The sequence below is a fragment of the Aythya fuligula genome, chromosome 4 (genome assembly GCF_009819795.1).
Source record: "Aythya fuligula isolate bAytFul2 chromosome 4, bAytFul2.pri, whole genome shotgun sequence".
NCBI classification, from domain to species: domain Eukaryota; kingdom Metazoa; phylum Chordata; class Aves; order Anseriformes; family Anatidae; genus Aythya; species Aythya fuligula.
This window is the reverse complement of record NC_045562.1, coordinates 68,598,106-68,623,953: the sequence shown is the minus strand read 5'-3', so window position 1 is coordinate 68,623,953 and position 25,848 is coordinate 68,598,106. Positions and strand designations below refer to the sequence as shown.

Sequence of the window (25,848 nt, the reverse complement as noted above, 5' to 3'; positions counted from 1 at the left end):
AAAGACCTCTGTCAGGTCACTGGAGGCATCACTGTTTTGGGAGTCTGGTATTTCAGATGAGCTGCATTCTGGAAGCAGCGTACTTCCAGTCAAAGGCAAAAGTAGCATTTCTAGTCCCTCTAAAGGCTTCTGCGGTAAGAGAGGAGCTGAGGCCTAGATATACAGGTTAAGCACTTGAATGGCACTCAGAATTCAGGAGTCTATGTCCTTCTTTGGACCACTGCAAACAATTTATTTTCAAACCTAGAAGATGCACATAACCTCAGCCCTTCAGCAGATACCATGTACCCAGTTGCTGTAGCAATTGCAAGAGGAGGAGTGTCTAACACACGATGGCTTGCGTCCATGGGAATGCTGCTATTATTAGCACAGCAGTACTACAACCATGCTCAGCTTCGGCGTGAGACAACAGAGCGAGTGAACGCTCATGGGGGATGCCTCCTACATGCTGGCTAAGCCCAACACCTCTTCTCCAATGAGTGCATTCTTGATTTGAGTCACAGTTTAGTTCAGCTGGTGTAAATGCAGCTGAAACAGGGCAATGTTTCCGTACTGGATGAACTGGACGCAGATCCAGCGCTGGAGCACGAACTGCCATGGTGGGATCACTCTTGCATTTAGGGTTGAGCTGCTGACAGTGAACCGCAGTACAGCTCCCGCAGGCAGCTCAGCAGCCACCTTTCACTCCCTGCTAGGGCTTGTTCACCAAGCAAGTGTCTCATAATACGCCTGCACCGATTTGCAAAGTGTAAGCTCTGGCTCATTAACAATAACTGAAGCGAACAAATATAGCTTAGAGGAGCTAGCATATCAAGCTCAAGAACATGGTTAAATGTGCAAGAAACACATCCTACTCCCTTCAGTTTTCACAGCAAAATCAGGACAGGTGATAATTTAGCAGTTCGGCCTTCATTTGCAAACCTGCCTATCCTATGGCTCAAATCCAGTTGCTTCAGCCCTTATGAAGTATACTTGCACATACTCAACAACAATATAAAACAAGTGCTAGAAATCTTATATAAATTCCCCAAACAGTTCTCAAAATTAGTTATTTCTGAAAATGTCTGTCAGCAAGCATTCTTCTCAAGGCATATATACTGAGTAAATGGGATATGATCACAGCCACAATTTCTCAGTACAGGAAATTGCCAGCCACCAACATAATTAGAAACAGTTCATATGATCAAATTAATCATTCAAAAAAGAGCAATTACTGTTAACAGAATAATGGCATGCCTTAAAGAAGAATGAAATTAACCTTTAGGACTGACAGAGTTACCCTCACCATTCTGCATAGAGGCTGCAAAGATTAATATATGTGCGAAATAAAACATTGCATTAGAGTCTGCTGAAAACAGAAGTAGCATTATCTATCTGGCCTATTCAACCCTTAACAAACTTTATTCTTTGGCACTGGCATACAGTGGAAATATCAATAGTCACTTCTCTGCCAAAACAAAAGAAAGCCTTCGAGACTTACATTGCTGTAGAACTTAGCACTTTGCGCTTATCGCTGAACAATAATTATGTGAAGATTAAACATAAATCATAATTTGAAATGCAACAGAATTAACAGTAAAATCTATGTTGTAGATCCTCAGAAGCTGAGAGTTGAGCTTCTGTCTTAACAAGCTAAAATCTAGAGACTAATATCAAATATATTCCAAAAAATTGTAATTTTGCTCTAATGCTAAATAATAGTTATGATTATGAACACATTTTGGTATTTATACTTCTAAGTGAGATTATGTTTATAAACATAACATACTATGCAGTCAATAGAGGGAGGAGTTACTGTGTTTTGAATCCTCAAGCTTTGTGTTCCCACAAACATTAGATTTATTTTACTCTGAATGTCAGCAACATTTAAAGTAAGTCATACTGATGCTGAAGATACAGGCATAATTTCTATAGACAACTTTATCAGTGCACTGAAGTCCCTTTTACTAGGCTGGAGCATGTTAGCTACTTAGAATTAGTATACAGCTGTTTTTTATCATCCCAACACTGGAAAACAGCAGGGATATGATCCTCAGTTTTCCTTTCTCCTGCCCTCTGCCTTCCCCTGAAGATGTAACCCACTCCCTCATGTCTTCAGCATTCCTTTTGCTCGCTCAGTGACACTTCCCTTCCTTCTGCTTAGTATAAATGATGCAAACAGAAAGAGACTATTTGTGAGAAGTGACATCTGATCCCATTATTTTCCTAACTGAAAACGTACCTGCTAAACAGATTGGTGCACAACTCATAGTAAGAAGATTCACGTTTAACTGTATATTTTCACTGACATTAAAATTTCTTACTCTGAACTGTATTTGAGCTATACAGTATAGTTGCACACTTTGGATGTCTCTCATTTGGACAATTACATTAGAAATTCTCTAAGCAGATTACTTTCTTCTTGAAAAATCAACTTTCAATTAAAAATACTATTACTCCATTTTATCTGAGATTTTACAAAACATACAAAAAGTCTGAAAAGCCTGTTCTTTCTCATTTTTGACTTTATTTTAAAGAATTCTAATACACAATGCTGAAATTTTAAATTACCATTTTTATGAACTTTCATTCAGATTAATTGGCCAGTGCATTTGTAGGCTCCCAAGCATTCATTTAGTACTACAATCCCAGAATTACTATGCTACAGCTAAAGTATTTTGTAATGCTGTTTTAAGTTTTATACTTAAGTTTATATTAAGTTTTAATATAAAATATGAAGCTTCATGAAGTTTATAAAGTTGTTAATACAAGTTTATATTAAGTTTTTAATACTTAAATCTACGACAGCAGCTTGCTTTCTTTGTATTAAGCAGAATGGAGCATGTTGCCTGCCCAAAAACAAATGTATAGGTGCTGATAAAGATTTTTCTTAGCAGTCTTGATGGCACGTGGACTGACACAATGAAGGATCAGTGGCTCTGTCTATCTACACCTAACACAGCTGAGGATAGGTTCAGACAGGGCTCAGGTTGGAAATAATCATTACTCACTGTTAATCCTAAAAAAAAAAAACAAAAAACATGGACTGCTGGCTGAAGCCAGTGCTCAGGTGATGGGCTGCCAGCGTGGAAGAGCAGCCATGGTGATGAGGGACAAGACTGGGAAGATCTCTCCGCATCAGTGCTACAACAAAACAGAACAGGCAGTATTAACTTTCCCAGTGCATTCACGTTTTGAAGTAGAATTACAATGCCTTCAGTGTTTAGCCTGAAGAGGTGGAAAAAGCCAGTGAAACAAAATATCTACATTTGTGGGTTCTATATGGCCTAGTACATCCCTTATCTCACCTGCAGGACAGTAAACACTGCGGATAGGCTGTGCAGTTGGGAGGATCTGATTTACTCATCAGCTGCGCTCACTTAACTTCAGTACAACTCTACATCGCTGCCAAGATTATCTGTATCCAGAAGAATATTTACTAACTAGACACTGATGTGAAAACCTGAAACAAAAATAAAAGACTAAAAAAAACAGAAAGCAATCAGGAGAAAAATATAAACATGAAGTTCTTTCCACAAAGATCTACAATTAGATTAAGCATGCTTGCTAACTACCCCTCCATTATGTTTGACCTGTGGCAGGAGAATGGCAAAGCTTTAGCACAGGGACTGCAAATCTCCCTTATTTCTCACAGTGAGAGTTACCTCAAAACGTGCCCCATCCCCTTGTTAACAGGGCTGACCAGGCTCACAGGGGAGAGATTTTTGCACCGTTGCATGGAATAGTGCCACACACATTTGATTAGTTTCTGAGCTCTGCCTAACACAGTGAAACTACGCTGACTACAATGTGGGCCTTACTTAACCTTTCAGATGCTCCGGTCCCTGCGATGGCAACAAAAAGAATCGCCTTCCTTCTGCCTTAGAATTTCTATGTATCATAACATACGCCTAAGGTCAGGGGCACTGCCTACCATTATAGCTGAATAAATAGTGAAAATGTTCTTGGAATTGTGTTTTAATTGCAAATTATCCTTCAGCCTACTAGCTAATTAATAACCTCTAAAACATTTAAATGTTTCTAGATCAATACACAACACTACATTTATTTAAATTCCTTTGAGTTGAACAGATATTGATCTTGATACTATTTGTTAATACAATATGTCCATAAAAGGTGAAATTAAAACAATCAAATTTTAGATACCAAATGAAACATGACTCAATAAATGAATACTATGATCTACTCTAGCTATACATCATTTGGCTTCAATGACCTGTTCTGCTACCTAAGAAACATCAAACTGAAAAAAATACTTTCAAACTCAAAATTACTATCAAAGAGGATAAAACTCCCAAGAGGTTTGCTCTGGAAATTTGAAAACTACCAGAAGCAGATTAGGGGACATTTACTTCGATTATTTCAAGGCTAGCACTCAAAAGTAACGTACTGAGACTCTTGTTAGCACAACCTCCTTCTACACTGCACATGCAGTCATTCACACCTGTTCAATAGAACTTAAAACTTTTTTGAACTCAGCTTTGAAAAACATAAAATAACTATCTACTTTCAGAGAGTCAACCTCATTGGGTAAAGCCATGGAAAAAAGAATTTTATTATCTTGATAGGAGCTCAAGAAAACAGTCAATTGTTTTTGAAGTTGGAAAACTGCATACACAGTTTCTCACTAAAAGGGCCTTGCCTTTCAACAAATTTGCAATAATGTCTAAGTATAGTCTGAAACAGTGCCTTTCCAGTTAACATCTTTCACTTTCCAACATAAGCTCCACTGTACATTTGCATGGTGCGTCTATTAGGATGTAATTAGGTGGTTGCAAATCTTAATAGCACAGACAAGGCCAATGATCTATACGAGCTGAAAGGAGTAAGAAAGATTTGTTGTCACCTTGACCATGATAGCAAAATCCTTCCACTTAAATCTTAAACAACTGACAGAGAAGACAAACATGAAAACTGCAATACCTGGAGGATCTTATACATTACTAGTAAGGACAGAATTAAAAAAAAAATAATAATAATCATAGAGATAGTTAATAAACCTGAGCACAGAATTTGTTGCAGAGAGTAGATAGTGCATTTGAAGTATATCAGTTACTGGTAACTAACCTGGTTCCTTACATAAATAATCTTCTGCAGAAAACAGCAAGAACCCCTGAAAACATAACATGCTTCATACTTTCAGTTTGTTTGTTTGTTTTCTCCTTACATTATTGCTCAACTGTGGAAGAAAAGCACTCCTATATATGCCATTATGTAGCAAAACTGCAGGATCCGCATACTTGTACATCTATTAATCTGTGTTGATACAGCGCCTCTATCTTTAATTAGAAAACATTTTTTCTGTAAACGCATAACTGATCTTGAAAAAAATGGAAATTAGAAATTTGTCACAATGTTTATTTCAAATTAACTATTTTACAATGTAACAGCTCTACATTTTTCTTTAATGCTGTAAAAACTGACATTCAGAAGCTAAATCTCATGTGCCTAACATCAAGTGTTTTTTTTTTTTTTTTAAACAGAAAGGTGAAAAAAACAAGTCCAGGTACCTTTATCACTAGAGATAGATTTCCTTCAGCCACTTTGAGATTAAAGTTTTAATCAGCCCCTGATTAAGTTTCTCATTACTAAGTAATTAGCACCAAGTGCAAACCATTCGACTGTTAACCGCTGTTAGAGGGAAGTTGCACCCCTGTTAAACCCATGGCAAAGACACCCACAGACCATGACCTCTACCAGTAAGGACTGGACAGGGTGGCTCGAGGATTTCCATAGCAGATGGGACAACAGCGAGGATGGACGGTGCTGGGGTGCTGCCCTGCTCCCTTACCTCCTGATCACCTTTTGGGGTGAGCCAGGCCTTACAGCACCCACAGGCGATGTCCTTTAGCCCTGGCCAGCATTCCCCAATCCTTTCTCAGCCCCTTAAGGCTCAGAGCAGTTTGCTGTTACCTGCTTTGCATTACCCGCTGCGACAGCTCATGGGAATATTTGTTCCTATCAGAGCATGACAGATATTTAACGATTTGGCCTGAAAAATAGCTGTGCTTCCAATTGGCAAATTGCAAGCACATGTACTTATTTTGATGCGAGCGAGAACAAATAAACCAGGCCCTGCTTCCCGAGGAAGACAGCCCCGGTAATTCGCAGCCAGGCGCGTTTCGGTCCTCACAAACCATCCCAGAGCCTCGGGATCGTGTGCAGCGGTGGGGAAAGTCAAAACATTTGGCTTAGATCAGGGCTTTATTTCAGAAGAGCGCACATGTGCTGGGTTAGGAGGGCACGGTTACCAGACGCCCCCGCGTAGAAGGCTGAGAGAGAGGAAAAAAAAAAAAAAATAAAAATAAAGAGGTAAAAAAAAATATATAGTATAATAAAATATAAGGAAAAAGGTGATAAAAGACGCGCTGTCGCCCACCTGGGGACCCCCCCCCCCCCCCACATACACGCACATCCTCGAGGGCCCCACACAGCTCCCGCCTTCAGCCTCCCCGCCCGCCCTCCCCTGGGTCCGCCACCGCCGCCGGCCCTGTCAGAGCGGGCGGGCGGGCGGGCGGGCGGGCGGCCCTCGCGCCGCTCCCGCAGCCCCGCGCGCTGCTGCTGCTGCCGCCGGCACTGCTGCTGCTGCTGCCACTGCTGCCGCTTCTACCGCTGGCACTGCTGGCGCTGCTCCCGGCCGCGCGTGCGGGCGGCTCCGTGCGGGGGGATTTGAAACAGCCGCTCCGGGGGCAGCGCAGCGGCGGCGCCCAATCAGCGGCCGGGATTTTTCGCGCTGGTTCTGGCCGGAGGAGGGGGCGGGGCCGCCGCGCAGGAGCCGCCGCCGCCGTTGCCGTGTCCGCGTCCCTTCGGCTCCCGCCGCCGCCGCCGTCTCCTCCTCCTTCATCTCTTCCTCCTCCTCCTCCTCACAGCTCCCCCGGCGCCCAGCTCCCGCCGCCGCCTCACGCCCGGCTCCCCGGGGGGAGAACGATGCGCTAGGGCACAGGTCAGTGAGCCGCCGCCGGGCTGCTTTGCTTTCCCCCTTTCCCCTCAGAGGGAGGCACCGGGGCACGTTCCCGCAAGGCCCCGCGGGCGGGAGGCGGGAGCGGGGTGGCGGCTGTGGCGGTGGCTCTGCTGGTGGCTCTGCTGGTGGTGGCTCCGTCGCCCTCCGGGATGTCGCCGCCTCGCCTGGCCGCGGGCTGGGGCTGAGGGCGCTGCCCCGGCACCCCCTGAGGGAGGCGGTGGTGTGGTGGTGGTGGTGGTGTGGGGCCGAGGTCTCTCCTCACAGGAGGTGCCCCCCCCCCCCTTGGTTTACCCGCCCCTAGCCGGGCACCTCCCGTTTCCCCTTTTGATTTTCCTGAGAGGAGGGGTTTTTGTGTTATTTTTTTTAATTTATTTATTTTTATGGGTTTGTGTTATGGGCCCCCCCCCCCACACACACCACCACCCCAAGCCTGCGCTCCCCCATCAGCCACCACCGCTACCTCCCCCTCGCTACCTGCCCCTTCACCCCCAACCCCCCCTAAATCCCTCCAACCACCCCAAATCCCATCCCTACCCCCCCCAATACCTCCCTACCCCCCCCAACCCCCCCTTTTCCCCTTTAACCCCTCCCTCATCCCCCCCCAAACCCCGTCCCCCCCCCCCCCCAGCCTGCCGCAGGAGCCGTGCCTCGGGGGGGGCGATGCCGAGCCGGAGTCCCGGCTGTTGCAGCTTCATCCTTTTCCCCCCCTCCTCTCCTCTCCTCGCCTTCCTCCTCCTCCTCCTGAGCTCTGCGGGAGGCCGGGGGCAGCATAAAGGGGTGAGGGAGCGCTGCACCCCCCCCCCTCAGGAGCTGGAGGTGGGGGGGTGTTAATCAGTGCAAAGCAGAAAGAGAAACGCAAAAGCAAGGGGGGGGGGGGGAAGCCGATGAAGGGGAGGAAAAAAAAAAAAAAAAACACCCCTAAAAACCCTCCCCTGGGATTTAAATCTTCCCCCCGTCAGGGTGGAGAGCAGCCAGGGTCACCCCCCCACCCCATGGCATGGGGGTTTGGGGAGGTGGGGGCTGCTCCTGCCCCTTCGCTGCGGGTGGGAGTGGGATCGCACGGCAGCAGGAGTGAATGTAACTCTGGAAATGTATGGAGGGGGAAGCCATGTTTGATTTATTCCTCCACTAAACACTGGTGTGATGATCCTTCCACTTACACCCTCCTGCGCTCCATCCTGGACCGGTACCGGAGGAGAGGCTCGCTAGGAAAACGGGAAGAAAACCTTCCTGCGAAGGCTGTGGGGCTGCCTGGCTCGATCTGCATTAAGGAGGAGAGGATAGGGCTCTTGCAACTTGAATTGATATTTGTGTGGTAAAAGAGCCTGGGGAACTTGTATTCCCAAGGCCATAGTTACAGCTCATCCGCTGTGGCTTTACCGCTCTGGGGGTGGAGGAGGGAATTTGCCACACTTCTTGAACGTATTTATACTTGCTTTTTTGTTTTTATTTTTTTTAAATATGTCGGCTGAACGGAGGGGTAAATACTAGTAGAAGTGCAGAGACAGTAAACACTGTATTTAAACAGATTTCAGAGAAAATGGGCCTGTAGCTAACAGCCATTAAACAGGCAGGAGGCTGGTATCAGTCACTGCCCATGTATTTTGTGTGTGTGAACAGTTTCCTTATTGGCATTTGCATTAAAATTGGTTTATAATGATTCTTAAATTTAGGAGCTAATGCTGCCTGTGCTGAGTAAGCTAAACGAGGTCTGTGTCTTAAAAAAAAAAAAAAAAAAAAAAAAAAAAAGGAAGATATGCTTGGCTTTCAAACATTTTCAGACATCTAAGGAAGGTAACTGTAAACACTGTAGGGTGGCAGTGAAGTTTGTAATAGATTTTGCAAAGAGTCCTTGCCGGTGGTTTATGTGGACAGATGCTTACTAAAATTCCTTAAACATGGAATGTGTGGCCAGGGCTGAAAGAATAAATTGGTTCTTCACCAACATTTTTGTATGTAAGTAGAATCTCTGTGAATTTATTGTTGAAGCTATTATTTGCTTGTTTTGCTGTGGGATTTTTTCTCAGGAAATGCAGCATATCAACCTTAATAAACTCCTCAATTTCACAGTGTGGTATTATTTGACTGTTGGATGTAATCATTGAATAAAACCACTGTTTTTCAGGACTATTCAGGGCTCAGTACTAACAGTATATGCAATTTTTTTTTGGTTGTTTCAGTAAGCATCTACGTCCCATTTCCTAAAACATGCCAGGATTTTCATCTAGTTGGTAGCCATCAGAAAATGTGACATTTTTCCACAGTATTTAAATGTAAAAGCTCTGGATGTTCCTGGGGACTGCATGGCTAGTTGTTATGAAGATTGTAGGAATTCCACCTTCATACATGCTCAGAAAAAAATCAGATTTGGAAAGTACAGTGAAACCTATAAATTTATCAAATGTTATTAGAAAATCTCAGAAGAAAACTAGGCCGTGATATTTTAAGGGTGTGGAATTAAAGTGGTTAATGCATTTGAAATTAAATGTAAAATATATTTCCTTTTAGTTCAGTATGAGTCCAGCAAATCAGCAGTAAGAATGAAAAAATATTTGTGTTGTAATATCTGTGGGGCTGTATGCTTTTTTCTGATGCCTGTGGTTGTTTTGCAGATGAGAATATTGCATGTAAATTACAGCTGCATGCAAAAGACTGGTTATTACACCCCCAAAAAACTTTTTTTTTTTTTTTTTTTTAAAGACTGGAAGCAAAAACAATGTGTGGGGGGTTGCTTTCTAGTATTTAGCAGTGAAATTGATGTGTGTGGATGTTTGTGTGTGTGTGTATTTGTGTCTATGTATCTGAGCTCACGTCCAAAACATTGCGCTAGCAGAGCAGCCCAGGAATGGAAAGAAGGGATTGTTTTTCAGCGTCCTATTGTTTGTGGCCCATTCACCTCTCACTTTTGCACTGAGCCTGCTTTTTGTTCCACCGGTGTCAGTGCGCTTCCAAAGCGAGGCCTGATTTCTCCGGGCTGATAAATGCGTGTCTTTCCTGGTGGTCGATCAAAGCCTATTGACTACCCTGGAACTCCATGCATACATAAAGGTTCACCTGCTCGGGGCAGATTACTGGATCAAGGACGTAGTTTATGATGAGAAGATACAGGCAGGGTTCATGCTGCGTTTCGGTCACCTCTGGTCACTCCCCCTTACGTAACTACAAAGACATCTTGTAGGTTTTAAGCAGAGAAGATGGTTGAATGCATGAAAATTGCACGTATTTTTTTCCCGTAGAATGAGGTGAAGCACCTAGCCTTTTCAGGGGGAAAAGAAATTCGCCTCTCCTCGAGAGCACCGGGCTGCACAATGGGAGGCACCCACGGAGCGATGCCGCTGGAAGCAGCAGATCCCCTAACAGTCAGTAAACAAACATCAGTAAAGAAGCGCTCGATGCAACTAATAATAACGCCGTAGATGATGACTGCGTGTTTTAATACTGTGTTCGTGGCTGTATTGTTTGAGGTCTTTCTGAGGTTTTTGGCAAAGACAAATGAAACGGCCTTAGGGTTGGGTAAATACGCTCTGGTATCGCTCTTGCATCCAGGCTTTGGGTGAAGAAGACTGGCAACACTGAAGCGGATCTAAGCGGATAAGTAAGTCCGCCTTTCCAGGAAGCCTTGCTTTCCAGTTAGGGTATAGCTTTGAAAACAGCCTTCCCTGAGGATGTACTGGCCTCTTGGTGGTGTAAATGAGGAGGTGGAGATGGAATGCGCCAACCAGGATAAGTGGGCATGTGGGAAAGTGGGGAGAGAGAAAAAATCCCATCAGGGCTTGGCGCTGGAGTCTAAATTTCCTTTAGTGCATAACTGTGGAAGATTCGGGAGAAAGGAAGTGATGAGGAAAGCCTCGCTGACGTGCCAGCAGTCACCCTGCAGCCTGTAAATTGGGGTGGCCAGTCGAATGGGTCGGTTAGCCATTTTATAAAGTTAGTGGTTACTTGAAAAGCTTTGGTTCTGAGAACGCTTTTTGAAGGAAGAGAGAGGAAATACCCAAAGTCAACCTTCACTGCAACTTCAAATTGGCTTCCCTATGACCTGCAGTTGTTGGAGGTAATAAGACAGCTGTATAAATGTACTAAAGGTTTTTTCTTTTGGTTTACACTGACAGAAATTACAGAAGTGATATATCAAGTACCGTTTGTAATCTTTTTATCAAATTGATGGTGTCCCGTGTAGTTACTTCACGTTTTCTAGCATCAGCAGGAAGGAAAGTATTTAGAACGTGTTACAAGGGAAACTTAGGTCATACGTACTCTGTTCTGCTGCCCTTCTGGTGAACAGCAAACTATGAAAATACCCAAGATTCCTGGGAACAGATCATATATACTAATACCTCGTGTCTGGTGATGATAGGTTAATGCACAGTCCATCATGCATTACTTCGCTCCCAAGCAACTCTAAACTTTAGCACCAGCTAATCTATTGAGTCTCTGGTGCATTTGAAAGGCTGCTTCTGTCTGGAGCATGAAATAGGCCATCGCGCAAACTAGTGCTCTTAAAATGCGTTTTGTGTGCAGCAGAGAAATACCTGGTAATCATGGTCGGACCAAAAGTGAGGCTTGTGCTATACTTTTTGCTACCGTTCACCAATAATACCATTGCATGGAAATTGTTCTGATAGCAGAGCGGAGTGATGAGCCAGCCACGTGTGGAAAGGAGATGTTTGAAAACCTTCATTTGAGGGTTTCATAGCAATGAAATTGAATTGACTAGGTATGGAAAAATGAAGCGCCGCGTACTTCAGAGTATTCTTATCTTAGACAAAATTACTTTGTCCTGGGGCACCGTCGATGCAGGTTCTGGCATTTGACATAATTTGGAACTAATGAAACATCTAAGTGACTTAAAGCATGTGTTAAATTAAAAAGGGTTACTCAACAGGTGATGGCTCAGTTTCTAGTTTTGTCCCCATCCTTTTAACTTGTCCTATTTTTAACTTAGTGCAAGATAGCAATTTGATCTTGTTTTGAACTTTGGTATTCAGCTCCCCAGTACAAATTGGAGCTATTTTATATTCATCCATATTTGGAGGAAGGATACATATGTGGCAAAGGACTGAAAAAATATAGCATGATGTGCTACTTTCCTCCTAGCCGTAGCCTCCTGCCGCATAATTAAATATAAAACTAACAAAGGGGGGGGGAAAACCCAACCCTTCTGCAAGCTGAAAGGTACTTCAGGATTTTTTAGAGCCTATTCATGTCCTTTATAAGGAGTCCTTAAATTGGAATAGACTTTCATAGAAGCTTTAACGTTTTTCTTGTGCTGTCTGTGAAAGATACTGTCAGGTTTCTCTGTGACTCTTTAGAGAAGCACGGGGTGGTCTTGTTCTGTTGGCTGACGGAGACGGGCATTTAACTGTCCTTCTGAAACCTTTTCTGGTCTGTACCTCCTACTAAAGTACTGACATATCTGTGCTAAAACACACAGAACGATTTAGAAGCTTGTGTTTTAAACTAATAATCATCTTTAAACATATTTGGCCTTGAAGACTAAACTCAGAATTCCATGTTTTCTTAGCCACGATCAAAGACAAAGCAGAGCGTGAATGTTGTCCTGTTCTCTGCGTTGTGCCCTGCTGAATAATAGATGCACCGAGGAGCAGAAGGTGAATATTTTGTGACAAAAATATTTTTGAGAAAGAAGGCTGAGGTTAGGTAAGATTTTATTAGAAATGTGATCTGAACTTCATTTGAAACATTTCGAAAAATGACTGATAAAAGAATAAAAGCCGCCCTAGGAAGAAGCTGCAGTAGAACAGCCTCCTGTCATAGTGGTCGGGACCCATTTCATTTATTTATTCATTGTAATATACTGAAGTGTAAATGTGCCCGCTGTGGCATGGGTTAGCCTGTGGAGCTGAGGTTCACGAGATCGTGTGTCAGATAAATCAATTGTGGAACTTGCCAGCCTTGGTGGGATGCCATCGGAGCACAGAACCTGGCTGCACTGGCACTCAAACATCTAAACAGGGGAGTTATCTGTGTAGTGAAGAATGCCCAGATTCTAGTCTGATAATAAAGCCAGAGGGATTTAAGCCAAAGAATGAACCTTGGAGAGCAGTGTAGGATGGAAGAGGTGAATATGGATCCTTTTGCTAGCTGGAGCAGTTGCCAGGAACGTTCAATCAGATACTTCAGAATGAAATTAAAGTTGTGATTTTTCTATGGATGCAAACTGCAGGCTATCAGAAGCTGCTGTGTAGTAGCACTCCTGAATAAACTGGAAACAAATGTTGTGAGCCAATCTGGGACACGACTGAAATTCAGCAGCAGTACAGAAACAAGGTATATAATTAATGAAATAAAAAGTAATAGGCTTTAAATGTAATGCAGAAAGGGCATGTGCAGGATCTATTCAGCAGTGGAATGCTTGGCTCCAAAGTGGTAGTGATAGTTGAGCCCTCAGAACTTCTGCAAGTAATCATAGCAACTACAATTGCTTAACAAGGCTTATTTCGACAGTCAAAACTCTAGATTTTCTGATAAGAAGCAGTTACCTCAGAATTTCTCTAAAGAGCTGTGTTTGATAAGGCAGTGAACTAATCCGCAGAGCTAATACTATGCGAGGTGAAAGGACAGCAAAAGTGGCAAAAAAATGCCCATTGTAAGGCTCTCAAAGCAGGGTTGGGAAAGTGGGCAAGAAGGTCAAGAATTGGCTTGTTGGACGGGAAAGTGTTTTATCTTTCTGTCCCCGGGTGAAATGGGTAAGCCACAAGACAGCTGCAGAAACATAAAACTTCCTTGTAGTCTCTTTACCTGTAACAGTCATACTATGCTCTGGAGACATTCTTCGTGTAGACTGAGTGAAAAAAGTAGAAAGGGAATTAAGAGCCAAGAGAATGTAGTAATGCATTTTGGGAAAAGTCTGTGAAAGCCCTGGCACAGGGAGATACTTTGTACTTCAAACAGTGTCCTAACCAGAAAGGCCACTTATTAGCAGGTATTTGGATTTGTTGGGTAAGTGTCTAATGGTAGAGACTCTCGTGAACTTAGTCCTTGTTTGAGTGCTCCTGCTATATGTCTGTAATTTATGTGTGCTAGCTTTGCTTTGAAATAATGCATTGATAGGATAAAGAACATAATTCGACGTACATGGTTACAGTTGATGTGCAAAATGCACCAGAATTAGTACAGTATGGCCAGGATTGCATTGTGGACACAATTATGTTGATCAGATATGAATATAAGCAGGTTCTGGTGATAGGTGCAAGTCTACCAGTAAAAGGCTGTAGCGCATTTGAGTTAGTATTACCTCTCTTTGAACATTACCTCCCAGGTATGTATAAATATATATATTTTTACAAGCGTTACCTGACCACATTATAGATGCACTATCAGTTTGGTGTATTGCTGCTTGTACAACCAGAAGACATGGGCAAATACTGCGCTGTGCTGAAGGTTTTGATGCTATATTCATGTAGCTGGGCCTTCATACTGGTGGCAAGGCCTCATATATCACCAGCATCACAACGCAGCTTTTTACGATTGCAATGCAGAGAGTATGCTTCTGGCATCTAAATCCACCTACCTGGGTAATGCAGCGATAGATACAAAGTGTTCTAAGAGGTCTAGGCAAAATGGTTGTATCTTTATTAAAATTAGCTGTTATCTGATCTGGGCAATATTGTTTGTTTCTGTAGAGGTGTAGCAGATAGCATTTTCTTAATCCTACAATTTGATTCATTGCTTACATTGATAACTTATTTTGTGATGTCATCCCAGATTTGATCATCAGAATATGCATGATCAGAAATGTTCATGACACAGCGAAGCTTCAGGCAGTTCCTACGCTGTCATCACTACAAATGAGAGGAAGGGCAGGATCATTGACCACAGTGAAGAGGAAACAGATTATAGTGCATTAACCTGCAGCAGTGAGTATTATGTAGAACCAGAGGATCCAGGTCCTGAAGATATGGTGCAAGGAGCAGAGGCAGGCTGCTGAAAAGAAAAAGCTGTAGGATTAAAGAAGGCGTGGGAAACGAAGGTAGGCTTGGAGCAGGTGAAAAAAAAAAAAAAAAAAAAAAAAAAAAAAAAAAAAAAAAAACAGCATGAACGAGGAAGGAGCTCTGCAACTAAGTGCTGAGTTATTTGAGATTGCATTTGGTTCGTCCTTAGAGAGAGAGAGAGATCATTTCATTGGTGAGTAAGCACCTAGGCTGTATTGTATTGTCAATTGTTCTGCCGGAGAGCAGCCTTTCCCCTTAAGCTGAACCATTTGGAAACCCCCAAGGAGGCAGAAAAGTCTCAAGTATGCATTTGAAAATAGGGCTTTTTTGGATCCATTTGCTAAGCAACTATAAGGGCCACCTACTTTATTAAATTCTGGTGGTAAATCCAGTAGTTTCTGCCATTTTAGGCACTGATGTTCCTTTCTGCTTATCAGCAGAAAAGAAGGAACTCTTTTCTATTTGATTTGTGGCCCTAGAAATGAGGAAGAGATCTGTAATCTCCCTTCAGTCAAAAATACATCATTCTACAGGAATTTGCTCAAATCTGTCTACCTTACTTAACCACCCACCTTCAGTACCAGGAGTGAAACTGACAAAATTCAATTTCTTCTGCAGTGGCAAAAAAATCTTGATTTTGAAGACAACAAATTAATGGGGAGAGGTCCTGTAGTAGAATCTTCTAGCCTTATCCTCAGCAGCAGAGGTTGGTTACAAGGTTTTTCTGGAGAGGAACAAAAAGTTCATCAGTTTTGTAAACTTGCTTTTTGCAATAGCAAGTAACATTTAGAATGAAGAAATTCTTCACTTGCCATTGTACAATTCTTAACTGTACAAGCTTGCATTCTGTACAAGCTTGTATTGCCTATTGCCTTCTCCTGAAGGCAATAAATGCTTGTTTCAGTTGATGAAAACATTATGTCAAATAAGTTCTGACATGTTATCCATTAAGAAAAAAGCAAAATTAGAGAAGATTGATAATTTAAAAACATTTGTTGGCAAACAAGTGCAAGTGCAACTGTACTCATGCTGGTTATTGTAACCTTTTCACACAGTTTCAAAACATGCTTTGTCTTTTTCTGCAAAGGCACGCTAAGAGTCTATATAAACATCATGTGCTGTAAGGATAAAGAAATTTTGTTGTACTCATTCAAAAATACTTAGTAGGTCAGCTTTGTCAACTGACAGGTTAACTGGAATCATTGTCTATCTGCAGTGAGACTAGATAAGTCTTTACTTCAGGCGCTTTTAAACTTAACTATAGTCCAGAAGAGCCTTTTTTTAAATTTTGATTTTTCTTTTCTAGGTCTTCTAAACAGAAAATACTAGTGGTAAATTGTTAGAAACATTTGGTATAATGATTTTGGGTTATCTATTAGCTGCTACAGTAACGTTTCACTTTGTGAGAAAAGCAGAATTTGCTGCATAGAGCTGGTTTACAACAGCTGTTGGCAGACCCACAATGTGATTTTCAGTTAGACATTTTTTCTGAACGTAAATCAGAATTACTGTTTAGTAATCCTCTAGTAATTTTTCATTATTTTAATATAGTGTAGAATAATCACTGCACGACAGAGAACATGTTGTATGTCTTTACTCCTATTTGATATTCTGTTTTTTTAATACAAGGTAGTAGGAATAATCATACGCCAGATTTTCAAATGTATTAGTGGAATGTATTGTAACTTTGATAAATCTCTAAGTATTTTGTCTACTTCTGATCTGAAAATAGGAATAGCCTTTGGCCTTAAGATTGGTGAGAGAATGGAGAGGGCTTACTACAAAGTTACCTTTACAGAGAAAAAAAACACAACACAGTAGCCATCTATTAGCTTTTTCAGCAGCAGCTGAAAGCCTGATTTGTAGGTAATAAAAATAGCTTTTGTGGATGTTCTTTTACTGTGAATTTGTTTCTAGATATGTTGTCCCCCCCTTAAGTAATTCACCTGAGAAATGGCTTTAAGAAAAGTCTGAGACAAAACAGAAGTGGTATTTCATAGTGGCGCTTGTTGTTGATTGTTTACTCTGTTTGCTCCCTTTGGCAGAATTGGAAGGAATGGACTACTCCATTATTTCTGACACACAAGAAAAGCATCTCTGAAATTGAAGCAGATGTGGAAGAAGTGAATAATAAATATCACACAAATGATAGTGGCCTGGACAGTGAAGGAGGAATGTGACATGCAGACTGACTGCATTTGGCACATGACTCCTGTCATATGACGGACCTTCAAGTAATTAATAAAACCATTTTAAATGTCTGCAAAATAATTTGCCTTGTGTAAAATCTGGTTTTGAGAATCAAAATACGTACAAAGCCACTGCCAGGACGTATCCTTGTCCTATTAAAATATCTAGAGACCTTTCTCTGATAAGTCAAATCTCCTTTTGCTTACTGAAAGCTATTTGTTCGCAGGCCAAAATATCATGTTTATTCAGCAGACTTCTGGTCTGTCATGTTTTTTCCTCTTTGTTAGTCAAAATTGTACTTGTTGGGTCGCCAGACAATATGGGGCGATACTAGCTTAAGCTCATTAGCTGCTATTAGTGTGTGGTGCTTTTGTCCCCTGCCTTTCCCTCCCCTCCCCCATGCTTCCTTTTCTGTAGATACGGTGTCATCTAGAAAAAGATAAGGGATTGCTTTTGCTTCTATGCAATACGGCTGTCCAGCAAGAATGAAGTTAATTTAACTATAAAATCTAATCGTATGCTGAGCTGCTTTTGGACCTTACTCTTAGAATTCTGATCAACCAGATCTTTTCTGTGATCTGCCTCGCCTGATCCTTTAATGTCCTGTATTCTAGCTCTCCTTACATTAATTCTGAGCTCATGGTACTCCCTGTATCTGCTGCTGATCATTTTCTTTCATCCCCTTTTCTTCTTTTCTTCTCTATTGGCCTTTTATCACAAAATGTCCAGTCCTTCTGCTTGCTTATGATATTTTACTACCGTCAATTTAGGACAGCAAAAACTGTGCAAAATTTAACTAGCTTCAAATTTGCCCTTCTTTCCTGAAGCCTTTTGTTATTCCTGTGAATGTAGATTTTCTAATGTCTTCATTTTAACAGAATCCCACTACAGCTTATTTTTTAAGAGAAGAACAGAGATGTGACAAAGGGAATTGACAACTTCCATCTCTTCCATTGGGTTGACCTAGAAATGGTGACTGACATGCAAGTTGCTCTCTGTGTATCAGCTCCTTAATGGGGCTACTTGACTGTATTTGCTTCCTCTTTTTCCACTACTCTACCTCTTACACTATGTCTCTTTTCATTTGTCTTGATTAATTCTTTGCATAAACATGGTCTATTTTCCATATTCTAAAACCTGTATGCTACCAGTTCCGATGTTCTTTCTGATTCAAATTACCATCTTTGTCTTCATCTCCTCATTTACTATTGACCTGGCTGCATTGCCTTCCCTTTACAAATCGTGCAGCAATTAGAAGAGCCTTTTTCAGTCTCAGTTTTTTCTAGTAGTGCGTATTGATACATAAACCAAACTTCACGCACAGGCATATTATCTGTATTTGCTATATTCAAGGCAACCACTAAAAATGCAGGGTCTTTTGCCCATGGTCTTGTAGGTCTTCCTATTTTTATTAATATGAATTTACCATCCTTAGGTTTATTAGCTATAGAGAGAGGAACTTGATTACTTTAAGTCACATCTTTTCACTTGATTATTTACTGGTCATTGTCCAGACAAGGCCTTGACAAGCTTGGTCTGAGTCGTCCCTGATTTAAGCAGGGGGTTCAACAGACGATCGAAGGAAGATGATCCAACCTAAGCTATTCTGTGACTGTCACTTGTGCAGTACATGCAGTATTTTGATGTTGAGTATGCTACTAACACAGTCTAATTTGATTAGCTATTGCTTTTTGAGTTGTCCTGGTCTGCCTCAACCTTGATGTCTTTCTAGCTTAAAGAAATAAGCAGTGAGAATAAAAGTTGTTATTAATCATGTGGAAAAAAAATAGTAGTAGAATTACAGGTGGAAAACAAACAGAACAGTTACAAAATGCAGATGTCCTGATCCAGAAATCCAGACCCTCGTAAGCAGCTAATGGAGCCAGGTTATTTTTATTATTTATTTATTTACTTACTTACTTACTTACTTACTTTAACCTCGTAGTTCATCAACTGGAGGTAGTTGCACAGGACATTTTTTGGTGCTGGTCCTGGTGCGAGAAGCTGTGGAAGTGGGGAGCTGCAGTGTTTAGTGCTCTGGCCAGTTCAGGTAGCCACTGGAGGGCGTACGCAGCCACAGAAAAGCGAGCACTGAGTTTGCAGCGGCTCATTTGTAGGCTTTTTTTTTTTTTTTTTTTAGATAGGGGGAATTTGGATGCGTAGATCGAATCTCTGCTTTGCTTTCTGGTTTACTCTATTAAGGATCTGTGATTTTGCAACAATTTGGTGTTTTAGTTTTGTTTTTATTTTATTTTAATTGTAAAATACTTTAATGTTGTCTCAGTAACCATAAGCCTCGCATGTTCTTTAATGGGTTTGTCTTTCTGTTGAAATTTATAGAATTTGCCATCAGTGGTTACTTAAAATAAATGTGATTTCAGTTAAATCTGCTGAATCACAGTTTAAAACGTTGTATTACTAAGTGAATTGAAGTCTTTAAAAATTGCCCGTGTTTTATGAGAAGATCTTGTGGAATTATGTGCGTTCTCTTTTGGTTTACTGAGTTCTTTGTTCTGCTCTGGTGTGGCTTTGAGTTTCCATTTACCTCTGATTCTTCTTTGAAAGGGTTAATGCAGTTGACCAATTCCACTTGTATTATCAGAGATTTCATTGATAATTTGGACTTCATCTGGCTAAAAAGAGACTGGAACCTTTTCTGTCACAGACTCCCTTGGTAGGCTCTTCCTACTTTGTTAATGCCAGCTTTTCAGGCTGCTTTTGTCCCTGGAGAATGCAACTTCCTTTGTCCCCATGTTTTCCTCTCTCAAGTGAGTCAGTAGAGCTTGCATGGAGATGCACCCTTTTATCTTGTACATACCTTAAGGCGGTATGTTAGGGAGGATGGGAGCATTTGCTAAGGAGTCCTGGAGTTTGATTTTTAGTTTGTTGTTGTTGTTGTGCCTTTTTTGCATGAAAAGGTTTCATTTTCATTTTTAAGTTAAGGCTTAACACTCTCACAAAGCTTTACCAGGCTAGCGCAACACTCCCTCTTAAGTATTTGTACGCTGCTACTCCAGACACAGAGGCATCAAATACATGAGTTCTGAGGAATAAGTCATAAGAATTGTAACTGTGTATGGTAATGAACAAGTCGATAAGGTTTGGAAGAGATTTCTTCCATAGTAACTGGCAATTCAGCAGTTATTCACTACGTTTTTAACTGCTTTTTGGAAGCAAATGAGACTGGGCTTGAGGAATCTTTGGCTTGTCATGGGAGTTCATGGACTTAATCACATGTGAAATGGGTTACCTGAAGCCTGGGTGTGATGATGATTATGCTGGGATTTTGTAACGTTTATGGCAATGTATTTCTCTGTTGTGTATAGTGAACCTGCTAATATGAAGAGTCTATGTTTATGACTTTTAAAAAAGAAAATGATCATGTTGCCAGATTGAGGAGATAAAGCCAGCACAAAGGAGTCTTTCTGCCAGATATATTTGTTTGCTGATATGGTATAAAGCTGAAATGGGCAGGGCTAGATTTTAGAACCCTCAGAAAACACGTCTAGGGCTTATTTGGCTTGTTGGATTTTTTTAAAAATCTATATGAAAAATGGCTGTTAGATGGTGTTACTTATTAGAAACTTAAAACTCCAGCAGTTGCTTTGACAATTTATATTTGGCACAGTGTGTCCACTGGCTTGTAGGATGGTCTGGTTCCCAGTGGACTGGTGTTCATGATACAAAATATTCACCTTTTATTCGTTTTCATTGCTTTAGAGTTATGTAGAAAACTGAGCTGTATGGATTCCTCAGGAGGTGTGCTTCGGTGGAAAACTGGGGGGTCTGTTCATAGGACATGGTGGAGAAGCTTGTGATGCTGCTGTCCATGGTGTAGTTGTACAGTAAAGCAGCCTGTGGGGTTTGACTCTGGCACAACCTCTTAGAATAAAACTTAGATGTTTTACATTGTTATTATGTTATTAACTTGTGTCTAACTCTTGTTTTAAACAGTGCAATACCTCTGAGTAATTCGTGTAGGTAGGACCCATGCTATAGAAGGTTAATAGGTTATTAAAATGAAAGCCTTAATTTTTCTCTATGGTTTTATTTTAATAAAATGACGATTTATCAATCTATTTTTTTGGAATCTTTCATAACACATTAACAGATACTAAAGTATTTTGGTTATGAAGTTTGTAAGCAACTTTTTTTTTAGTAAAGTTTTGAATAAAGTTCATTCTGAATGTTATGCCATTGGGGACATCTCTATCTAAATACTTGGTAGCTTTTCTCATTTCTGTATTACTACAGATATTTTGTCTTTTTGTATTCTTACAGCAGTGTAAGACTGGAAACATCTGGCTGAATGGACTTTAGCATCAAAAGAAGCTCTCAACTGTTAACTCGAAAAATTAACTACATAAAGATGAAACAGGTACCAGAGATCCTTGGAAATACCAATGGGAAAACTCAGAATTGTGAAGTTAATCGGGAGTGTTCGGTCTACTTGGGCAAAGCACAACTTTCTGCCACTCTACAGGAAGGTGTCATGCAAAAATATAATGGCCACGATGCTCTTCCATTCATCCCAGCCGACAAGTTGAAAGATCTAACTTCTCGTGTGTTTAACGGCGAGTCTGGGGCCCAGGATGCCAAGCTGCGTTTTGAACCCCAAGAAATAAAAGGAGTTGGAACACCACCGAACACTACTCCTATCAAGAATGGCTCTCCAGAAATCAAGCTGAAAATCACTAAAACCTACATGAACGGGAAGCCTCTTTTCGAATCTTCCATTTGTGGAGACAATGGTGCAGATGTGTCGCAGTCAGAGGAAAATGAACAAAAGCCAGCAAACAAGGAGAGGAGAAACAGAAAAAGAAGCATAAAATATGACTCCTTACTTGAGCAGGGTCTTGTTGAAGCAGCGTTAGTGTCAAAGACTTCAAGCTCCCCTGAAAAGAAGGTACATTTTAGAACATTTTTATTTATTTTGTTAGATTTGTTTGTTAATCATACTGATACTTTGTTTGTTCATATGTCAGTTGCTATTTCAAGTATTTCAATAGGTGCTTCACCTGAGCAGGTCACTTTTTATGATGTTCTCACTCTGTCCCAACTAAAGATAAATGCATTGTAGTTCTGGTCCGTGCTTTTTGTCTAGATTAGGAGGCTCTCCTAATTCTGTTTCCACACAAGTAAAGTAAGTCTCCAGTGCAGGTCAGGGCATGTAGTCACACGGGATGAGTGAAAGAGAAGCTTCATCCAGCCATGCAGCCAAGACCTAGCCAGGACGTGCACCTGAGCAAAGGATTTTTGGAGGCTTCTAAATTTAGGCATAGCCTGTATGTGGTTTTGGCAGTTCAGATGTAGTCCTTACCCTTACTTGTGATCTGAAAAGAGCTGACTTTGCTTGCTATAACCTAGCGAAGGGTACTGCGTGGAAATGACTAGATACTTCTATTACATGTCATTAACCTCTGTGATCAAGGCAATCTGTTCTTTTTTTGTTTTTTTTTGTTTGCTTTTTTGTACATAAGCAGAAGTGGAAATTTCACTTTAAAAAAAAATCCACATTACCACATTGGATATAAGAGTGCTGCTAGAGCTTTTCCCTCCTTTAGTTCTTCTTGTTAGACTCCATTTAAAGGAAGGTAGCTTAAACTAATTTTGTCTCAGGGAAAGAAACCTACGTAGCAGGGATATTTTTGTGGATTTCTCGCTGATAAACATAATACACTCAGTAGTGTTGTATAACAGTGGTGGCAAATGATGAAGGCTTCGGCTGGTGAAAAGGTCCAGTTTTTACACACTTTAAATGCAAAATGAATGTTAGTTTTATTTCCATTATCTTCAAGTTTACTGATAAATGGTGATTCTTACTCTCTCTAAAGGTTACACATGCAGAGAAGAACCACACACATTGCTGCTGTATTAATGATTTTTGCTTGCCCTTGTTTTCATTAAAACCACTTAATAAATGAGTTTATAAATATGTGTGAACACTATAAGTATTGAAAACATTATTTATGATTTCAATACATTATTCCTTGAGTGATCAATATTAGTATTTTCAGGATTTTTTGAAAGAGTTTGTTTTCTTTAATTTTATTAAAGAGAATGTGTTAACACTAATTGGTTCAGATTTTTCCAAATCGTTTCTCGGAGGTAAAAAGTATGGGTATGGTCAGTGGTTGGAATAATTCTTGCTCATTGTTAATGAGCAAGGGCAAATTGAAAGAAAAGGTGGTGTATTTATTAGCATTAACAATTCTAGCATATAGGTTTGGCTTTATTTATTAAAGAGAAGGCAATATTTAGTATGCCCATCTCTGTAGTTTATTCTAATGCCTTTCACATCGGTTGCCAGTTGAGGCTGGCCTTTAATTTTTTGTGATGAGTGCCTCATTTAAGATTGGTCTGGGTTCTCTCAGTTCTTCTGTGGCCAGGAATTGTCAGGAAAAAAAGTGTGAATGCTGTGTCCCACAGCACTTAGGACTTGATGGCTGGAGAGTGGTGCCAAACCAGTGGGCCACCAGCCTGCCAAAACAGCCCAACCACCTGCTTGATCTCAGGCTTTGCAATATTATAACCCTGCTCTTTTCAGAGCACTTGGAGCAGAAGGGTCAAGCCTCTGTTTTTGGTGTTTTTTTTTTTTTTTTTTTTTTTTTTTTTTTTTTTTTTTTTTTTTTTTTTTTTTTTTTTCCTTGCATGGTGCACTTTAAAGCACAAAGGGCAAATGGAAAAACATTTGAAGATCACATGACGTTGTTTTGTGATAAAACTCCTCAATTGTAAAATGTCCAGGGCTTTTCTTTCTCTTACAGGGAGGGTTTGCAACTGTGCAGGTTTAAAATAAAGGAAGGAAATCCATGCTAAGGAATGTGCAGGAGGAGATTTTTCTGATTTGTTCACATCTAGGCTAGCAAAATGCAGGTGTTCTCTGTGATCACAGCTGTAATATCTGTTATCAGCGTTCTTTAGTTTCAAGCCCCTGCTCTGTGTTATTTCAGTGCTGGCATCCCAAGGCTTCATGTTAGTGCGTTGTACCATGGTTTTGTGTAGTTGATTGTGGCCACAAAGCGGAAGTTAGAAAAATGTCCTTGGAATAAAAGCTGATTAATTTTGTTCTTAGATAGCTGTTTACTGTAGGTTACAAGTTAATGTAGAACCTGATTGTCTGGTTTGGGTTCTGGGCTGCTTTTCTTTCTCTGTTTCTTCTTGTCTGAGCTCTCACTCTTCTATTCAGCAAAAATTGCCACGGTTCAAATACTGCCTTTTGTGTAAGGTAATTATATCTCTGTTTGATCGACGTACCAGATTGCTATCTTGCTGAGGTGAGAAGCATATCGTTTAACAAATGTTCCACTGCTCTGTTGTTGGGTTTTCTTGTTTGGACATTTTTCATTAACATAAAGGAAGGTTGTCCAAAACTTTATCTGCGAGCCGGTCTGCAGTTGGGAATAAATGTGATCTCCCCACCTCTGATGTGATTTAGGTTTCCATTGACACCACAGCTTTTTCCAGGCCTCCGAGGAACAGCTGTGCTGCTTTCACTTTCCCAGTTTGAAGGAGAGGAAGTTGTACAAATCATGGCAAATCCCTCCCTGCAATGCATTTCACCCACTTCCCTCCGCCTCCGGTACCTCTCCATCGGAGGAGTTTGTTTTAAAGGAAATAGAGCGAGTACATAAATCTGCAGCTCTCGTGCTGGTGGTCCCAAAGCAGGGCTGCGCTCTCTAGCCCTAAGAAGAGCTCAGTGTGTGATGCAGACACATTTGAGCTTGTTCTGCAGAAGACAGTCTGGGCCTAGAAGTAGCAGTTTGCCCTTTTGGCATAGCCTCCTGGCATGGCTTCCTAGCATGGGTGCAGTAGCTCCAAAAAGCAGCAATGCTGTGTCTGTAACAAACCTGGACGGTCCACGAGCTGCTGTACTTGCTAGCTTAGGGATTCCAGCTGTGCAAGATGTACGTGATCCAAAAGCTGTACCTTCCACTTAGCTTTCTGTCTTGTAGTATTGTACCAGAAACTTGGCAGCTTGTTGCGCTTCCTACTCGCCAGTCTGTAATGACTTTGCAGCAGCTGCTTAGGGACAGTTGTAAGTTACTGGAGAAATTTCAGTAGGCTACGTCATGTGTTTGTTGCCATTTCATCTTCACAGATAAAAACTGTTCTGGCCAACTCCAATATATCTGATGGCTACATAACCTTATGGGACCTCTCCTAGTGAATGGCAAAGATTTAGAAGCTGAGTAAAGGTAGAACAGAAGCAGTCTGAAGATTGATTATCTGCTGTTTTTCATGTTTCTGTGCTAGATACTGAGAGGTACGGCCCGCTGAAGGTGCTGATGTTCTGCCCACTACTTGCAGCTACTCAGTAGAGCCAGGCAGAAACCCACAAGTTCCCCGTTAGACGGGAGAGCTGTGCTCATCAAACACTGATTAGCCTGTTTATAGCTGCGAGGAGTGGAGAAAACAGACATATCAGAAGTGACCTGTTCTGTTTTAATTACCTCCCCCCCCCCACAAAAAAAAAAAAAAAAAAAAAAAAAAAAAAGTCAAATAGATCTTTTCCAGGCGGAAGACTTAATTTATTGGTTTTCAGCATCAGTTAGTAGGAATTCCTGGTTGTGTAGGACTAAATAACTTGCTGTGATACATGCAGCTAAAGTGCCCCAGGAGCCAGGATCTGCACTTGCGGGGTAAAGTGGTATCTTGGACTTGATAACTTTTCTTAATAGGCTGTTGTTGAGGTATCAGAGCCTGTCTTCAGGCAAGTGATAAGACTGGCTTCCTGGCTGCTGT

The 25,848-nt window shown here is 41.3% G+C and overlaps 1 protein-coding gene across 6 annotated transcripts in view; it reads left to right on the top strand.

Annotated features, from left to right (window-relative positions):
- The window catches only part of NSD2 (nuclear receptor binding SET domain protein 2), a 106,277-nt gene that overhangs the window by 18,501 nt on the left and 61,928 nt on the right, over positions 1-25,848 (top strand). For 3 of the 6 annotated variants that reach the window (XM_032186365.1, XM_032186370.1, XM_032186371.1), the window contains exons 1-2: positions 6,874-6,943; positions 21,385-22,009. In XM_032186365.1, coding sequence (XP_032042256.1) covers positions 21,413-22,009 — 597 coding nt within the window. In that variant the 5' untranslated portion in view covers positions 6,874-6,943; positions 21,385-21,412. Of the gene's footprint in view, positions 1-6,873; positions 6,944-8,880; positions 8,918-21,384; positions 22,010-25,848 lie in introns of those variants that run through there. The other 3 variants (XM_032186369.1, XM_032186368.1, XM_032186366.1) reach the window with 3 other exon arrangements.